Source organism: Loa loa, assembly GCF_000183805.2.
Source record: "Loa loa unplaced genomic scaffold supercont3.116, whole genome shotgun sequence".
Taxonomy (NCBI): domain Eukaryota; kingdom Metazoa; phylum Nematoda; class Chromadorea; order Rhabditida; family Onchocercidae; genus Loa; species Loa loa.
Window position 1 is genome coordinate 75,267 of NW_018108296.1, and position 6,958 is coordinate 82,224.

The following is a 6,958-nucleotide window of genomic DNA, read 5'->3' on the forward strand; positions in this document are numbered from 1 at the left end:
CAAACCTCTCCTTCTTTTCGATGCTTCACTCAGTGAGAACACAGCATCAGTATCTACTGCAGATGAGAAGCTTACAATTTTTTATTTCGAAAAGAAGAAAATATGAGATGGAAAGAGAGCAGAGACAGCTGAACTATTGGAATATCCTTGCAGAGTGTCACCCTGCACTATGAACCCTCTTCCATCCATTTACAACGTGCAGCATACTTCCTCCTCACTATTTTCTGCCCTTTCCCACTGAATGTTCTCCAAAGTCAAACTTCAACAAGCTATAACTTTTCCTACAAATGCTGCAATGCACAAATAATATACAACAGATTATTTGAAGGAACAATGGGTCATATGGATACCACTCCATCCCATTCACGAAAACTTTGTCAATGGTCACCAGGGCGATGGTCATCATGACAGTATATACATAATAGATTGAGTCACTACACACAAACAATTAGTGATTTATCATTAAAACCTAAAGTAACAATTAAATTAAATGAACGAATAAGGGTCGGGAATGGTAAGAAGAGGAAAGTAAAAGAAAGAATGAGCAAAAATGTGTGCCAGTGCCTAACAGCTGTCTTTCATATTCATCCTTCACTCGCCACTCCTTTCAAAATCACCAAACATCTCATGCAATGGGGTGAAAAGGGAAAATAGTGTAGAAGCATCCTTAAACATATCCATAACAAAGTGAGTCATTACACAGAAGACTAGTTTTACCCGTTTAGAGGAACAATGAAATAGAGGTGTGTCATGACAACTGATGACCAGCGCTCTGTCACGAAAAGCGATGTGTGGAATTACTAATCACTTCACACACTTCATCTCACCCTTTGTGGTATTAACCTACGTGTCCCGCGTGTTAGATAATGTTCTATCTCGGTGTTTTTCAGTTTCTCATACCTATAGGAACATCATGACTTATCCATTGGAAAGTTCAACTTGGTCATTAAAGTGAGATTGACGAAGGGGGCAATTTGAGACCCTTAAATCTACACCGTTTCAGGATTAAAGAACTTCAGGACAAGAATGGTCTCTTACTAGGATAGTGTCGGAAAGAATGACAAAAGACTGCTATCTTTCCCCAGCTGTATTTGCACTTGTTGACCATGACAAAGAGACGAGGAATTAAAAAACAGTAGTGGTAATGAGAGATAGTAGGAATGATTGCATAGTTAAGGATAGCATTATGAGTAGGCGAATTGCAGCTAGAGGAAGATTCGGGAGTTATCTCTTTAGTAATAGATTAATTCTGTTTGAAATTGTAATGATAAGCAAGTAGAGAGAGGAGAAACGGAAACACTGAATGGGAAGTAGGAAATGAAATTAGATAACGGATATTAGAGGAAAGAAAAGTGTTGCGATATTTGCGCATTTTTTTACTCCTCTCATGCTTTATAACTGAATTAATAGAAGTGATATCGAAATGATATCAATGAAGTATTTGTAGTGTTTGTCCAGCATTACGCACTTCATTTGTATAGAAACTAATTGAATTTGCAGGGATGGATGATGACGAATTTACGGATGACGACGAGTTTGGAGAAGTCTCTGTATCTGCTCTGGCAGATGGTGGCAAGAAATGTACCATTTTTCTTGTTGACGCTTCACCCAAAATGTTCGAGAAATACGAAAATGATGATTCGGACAATGACTGTGCATTTCGAAGAGCTTTGAAAGTACAGTGCATCTTTCTGTTGTTGTTTCTATTCCATTTCTAGACTTTTTTGTTAGGTCTGATGTTACCCATCGGTTACTAGGTTTTCTTGATGTGCTTCTCAGTAGCAATTCTTGCAGATTATACGTTTGCAAATGGTCAACAAAGCGGTAACTTCAACATTCGGAGAGTATACTTGTTGTATCCTCCTTAACACTGTAATTTTTTGAACACTAATCTTAATATTTGTCAGCTTAGGATTTCTTAAGATTGCAATATCTCCCGAAATCTGTTCCACACGCCATCAAGACGTAAAGATGAAATGTTTTTGGAATGCGTCCGTTAGAAATAAGTAGAAGATTTCCTTTTTAATAACCGAAAGGCAATCATCGGGAAAAAACGGGAGCTGAAGAACGCTATAAAGTATATACTGTAAAATTCACTTTTCACTTTATTTTTTTAAAGCAAACTTTTCAGTGACTTACAATTGAGCAGGAACTGAAGAGATATTATTCTTCTAAAACATCCAAAGATGTACGATAGTCAGCAAACCCAGAACTTGAAAGTACTTATGAACAGTTGGAATGTTTTCAGCAAATTAAGTCGCATTCAATTGACCATGTATACGTTATGCAAGAGGTCGAAGAAGTGTCAGCTGAACGAATCAAAGAACTGGACCAGTTATTAAGATCAGGTATCTTTTTGGATTCGCTGAGTATTAGTTTTAGCACGAAAATCCTTTTATTGGGTAATTTTTATTGAGTACAGAGTCACATCTGATCCATCGAATGGAGTCTAACGACAGTACATTATCTTCAATTTAATTCAATTTATTTGATTTGCGGCTAGTTTTTCAGTTCTTTTCTATCCCGGTTTCTTAATTTATTATTGGTTTTCTAGTTTCTAGTGTGAAGGTTTAAATTCGAATTTATCTGTAGAGAATATATTGTCAGCTTTCAAGACTATATACGGTGGACACGGTCGTTGCGATTATAGCGAAGCACTGTTTTTATGCGTTAAACGAATAACTTCTCGGACGTTGGTTTCTTTGATTTTCATCTGAACGTTGTTAATTTAAATTTTTAGTTTTGATTCTACGTACGAGTTTCTTCTGGAACTTCATGTTTTACACTGTAGACATTTTGTACTGTGGGATGTTTTATGCTGTAAACGTAAATATCAAATTGCAGACCTTATTTCCGGAAACGAACCGTTTGTCTGTTCACTAACGAAACGAATTTATTTGGTGCAGATAATCAGCATCGTATTTCCACTTGCAAAAATGCCGATGATCTCCGCGGTCATAACACAGAGTTTTCGGTTTATCCACTTATTGCTGAAGACCATACATTTGGATTCAATGTTTTGGTGAGCTTTAATGATAATGAATACAAGGAAATTTATAAAACGTTGTTGGTACTGCTTTTGTTTTACTTTCTGTGCTGCAAGAAACAGATGAGTTAAATTGCACTTGACTTTTTAGAAGCTTTTTTTCGTGTGATTACAATTATTTCAGGAACAACTGGACCCGGATGTTGGAAAGAATTATGAAAATATCAGCGAACTAGAAAAAGAGTTCATTTTTAATGATTACTTATTCTCTGTTTTCATGATTATTTAATAAGGGCCTTGAAACAAACAAATTACTTCCATGAAATTATGCGTTTTAACTTATCTGTTTTACAGCATACCAAGGAAGCTATACACACATCGGAATATAGCAGGCATGGATTTCGAATTTGGAGATCGGCTAAAATTTTCAGTTGGAATGTATGTGCCTGTTTCGTATACACTTATACTTTTCTGTTTTCATGATTTCAGGAGCAGTCGTTTTTCAGCTATTCTTTGCTATGCTCGGAGAAGATTCCTCAGCCTGCAGCTCTAAATGCCGAAACAAATGAAATTATGCAGCGGTCGCATATATATGTTAATAAAGAGGTTTTTTTGTTTGGCTTAATCAGATACTTTCAGTAACCTGAATTATGATTTCTTTCTACTAATCTTTTAGATACGAAGAAAATTCATTTTTGAAATTTCCCAGTTAATTTTGGAGTAATTCTTGTTAAGACTGATGAGGAAGTGTCAGTGCTTAATAAGGAAATCATTCAAAAGCGACAAATTGGAGGTGAAACTGTTAATCTCTCCGCAGATGAGATCGAAAAATTGCGAAGGCTGACACCGCCAGGTTTTAGATTTTCCTGTATATTTCATTTTACAAGAAATAAGGAAAGGTGGTTAAAATCGATTCTTCTTGAAGTGAACTTTTTTTCTAACGATATTTTGATATGTTGTGTGTGGTTTGATCACTCCATTTCTTGAAAAAAAGGCTGGGTAATAAATATTTGTTTATCCTTTAGTACCCTTCAATTTTTGTTTTACTGTCGAGGTCGAGGTATCATTTACAGGCATACTATTGCTTGGATTTAAACCTCTTTCATGCCTTAAAATCACACATCACGTTCGAAGCTCACAGTTTGTTTATCCTCTTGAAAAGGTAAGTGAAGTTCATCTCTTAACTAAATAGAGAGATTCAATGAGTGATTTGAAAAATATGATAGTTCTGTCTTACGGTTGCATCACTTTTTTTTTTTATTTTATGTGGCGCGTTGCAAAGAAGTATAACTATTGTGGAATACAGTCATACTTTTTTGGGACATCCCAAAAATATTCAAAGCGATTTATGCAAACAAATTAATCTAAATTTAATTGAGATTAAAGTAAACTGATTTGACCAATATTCTGACTGGGCTGAAATGTATTTTGTTTGATTATGGTTTCAGGATATTTTGGGTTCTGTTCGAATGTACCGTACTCTTTATGACGTTTGCATGAAACAGAGGAAAATGATTATATGTCGATATACTCAAAAAGCGAATGTACCGCCAAAACTTGTTGCTTTGGTGCCACAAGCGTCCGTTGCTGAGGATAATTCAAAGGTTTTTTTTTTTTGAAAATGTTTGTACATAGATAATCTGCATTTACCTTTATTTAATCTTCCTTCAAAGCAAGTTACTCCCTATTCGCTTACTATAATCGATGCATATTTAGGGCGAGTTCAGCTCAAAATCTTGTTATCCTGGATTTCACTTGGTATATTTGCCATTTGCAGAAGATAAACGTGATCTCAGAGAACAAATGATTCATCCGGACGGTGATTGGCCAGCTGGTATTTTGTGCTTTTTGGTTGGAGAGTTGTGTATTATTGATTCTGGACAAAGTCTTGTTCGTAAACAGTAAGAAATATGGCGCAAGCAACAGAAAAGCATGATAACTACTGAGAATTTGAAATATATAGATTAAGAAGGCTTTAGTTTTCACTAAAACTAATAAAATCAATTTCTAGCGTCAAAAGAACAGATTGAAGTGGCGAAAAAATTGGTGAAAAAACTTACAGCTAGTTATTTTCCCGAAAAATTTTATAATCCAGGTGGGTAGCTTTATGTTTCTGCTATTATTTTGACAAAAAATAATACCAAATTATATGTAAGTAATGTGATTTTAAAGGTTTTGACGCTACTGTCATTTTCTTTTCGAAATATTCAAGGCATTATATCCATTACTTTCCAGTATTGCAAAAACATTACAAACTGATTGAAGCTTTGGCTCTAGATTATGATGAAGTGCCGGAAGTTCAAGACCAGATTCGTATGTTTTTTTGCAACTGTAAATCTGTTAAAAGGAGCAATTAAACGATTGCTATCACAAGCCTTGTTTAAAGGATTGACGTGCTTGAAGATGCCTGTTTGCAGTATTCAACAAATGAACAGCTCATAGAGCTGGACATTTAGTCCCATAGATTTCCATAGATATAAATGAACAGATTTATTGCACATGATTTATTTGCACATAGTTTTTGCCAATTTTTTTTTCAATTTAATTGGTACGCGTATTTTCTATTTATTCCACACGTATATGTAAATTGATTATAGAAAAGAAACATTCTAGAGCCGTATTTTGTGTACGATAATTTTCGAAAACGGGTAGAAAAGGAGTTGAACGAATTTCGTTCTTGCTTACTTCCTGATAGTTGCAATTCGAGACAGACATACTGTAAGGAAGCAAAAAAGACTGACCAAATAAGTTAGTTTTTTTTTTTTATTTATATATTGGACTGAACACTTCTTCATTCATTCCCATATTTCCGTATTGCTTGTAGATGCTTTCACTAATCTTCCGAAACCTTTTCACTTTGGAAGTAAAGTTGTTTTCTGTAAAAGTAACTGAAAATGTATAAGTTTGCTTTAGCAAAGTAATCTTAAACATTTTCAAAATAATTTTTTCCAAATAATTTTTACTAAACAGGTAGCACGTGGAATATAAAAACGAAGAAATCGACAAACGAAAGCTTGTTATATTTGGCTACCAATCACTTGGTAAATTAAAATGTTAATTTTATTTGACATACTATGGGAAATGTTCATCCTTAAAATTATTTCAAATATAATAACTTCATTGCTTCTTTGTGCTTCCACTGATGTTAATTTTTGTTTAAAGTGCTTTTATTTCGGTTTTTTAAGCATTGCAAAATTCAGCTGGAGAAAATGACGGTAACGCAGCTAAAAAAGAAAGCAGCCGAAGAGCTTGTTCCCATTAAATCACATGCCAAAAAGGCAGATATCATTGATGCAATCGAGAAACACTATGGAAGCTTATGAATTCCATCCTCACTTTTTTATAAATCTGATTGTATTAATTTGTTACTGGATTCAGAAAAAAACACTTCCTGGTTACTGGGTCAAACTATTTGAAATCTATTTAGATGTGAATTTAGATTTAAAATCTATTTAGATATTTAGAAATCTTTATTATATGTAGATCTTGTTTTGTGTTTCATAGATTTACTTTTCAAATTGTCGGTTAATAAGAAAGACTAGGTTCTGGACCAATTATATTATTTTTGTCATGTGCTTTCTTTTTAATTCTGATAATCCCTTTACCATTTACTTTTACAGCTTGCTCTTTTTTGGTCACGTAATGACATTTGAGAGTTAAAGTATTGTGTCGACAAATAGTTTATGTGGAAAATATTGGTCAGAATAAAAGTTTGAAAGTTTCATAAATGAATCCAACAATTTAATTAATTTCTAACAATACCTCTGTTTTTATCTTAAAATTGTTTTTTCAAATAGGTGTAAAATACAACAGAAGGTAGCGGATACATTATTGGTGTTTACCGGCGACCAAACTTCTCTAGTTCTTTTGTAGAAATGTACTTGCGACCCTTTTGAGTTTTTCGTCTGAAATATTCTCAACAAGGTGTTATACAAGAATTTAAAGTGTAAATTTAGGGATTTTGCTGTGGAA

The 6,958-nt window shown here is 34.0% G+C and overlaps 2 protein-coding genes across 2 annotated transcripts in view; one reads left to right on the forward strand and one right to left on the reverse strand.

Annotated features, from left to right (window-relative positions):
- Positions 1 to 1,502: 1,502 nt before the first annotated feature.
- Positions 1,503 to 6,677, forward strand: LOAG_01147 (hypothetical protein; the record flags this gene model as incomplete). Its single annotated transcript, XM_003136687.2, has 17 exons — positions 1,503 to 1,676; positions 1,795 to 1,872; positions 2,249 to 2,348; positions 2,593 to 2,692; positions 2,845 to 3,022; positions 3,171 to 3,229; positions 3,341 to 3,424; positions 3,493 to 3,592; positions 3,722 to 3,839; positions 4,060 to 4,148; positions 4,435 to 4,590; positions 4,703 to 4,820; positions 4,998 to 5,081; positions 5,222 to 5,299; positions 5,600 to 5,734; positions 5,957 to 6,027; positions 6,187 to 6,677. The coding sequence occupies 17 exons, from the start codon at positions 1,503 to 1,505 to the stop codon at positions 6,307 to 6,309; spliced, it is 1,845 nt and encodes a 614-aa protein (XP_003136735.1). The 3' UTR covers positions 6,310 to 6,677.
- Positions 6,678 to 6,698: 21 nt separating this feature from the next.
- Positions 6,699 to 6,958, reverse strand: part of LOAG_05399 — a 2,508-nt gene continuing 2,248 nt past the window's right edge. The window contains exon 4 of the mRNA XM_020446835.1: positions 6,699 to 6,891. Within this exon, the coding sequence (XP_020305963.1) occupies positions 6,845 to 6,891 (47 nt within the window). The 3' untranslated portion in view covers positions 6,699 to 6,844. The remainder of the gene's footprint in view (positions 6,892 to 6,958) is intronic.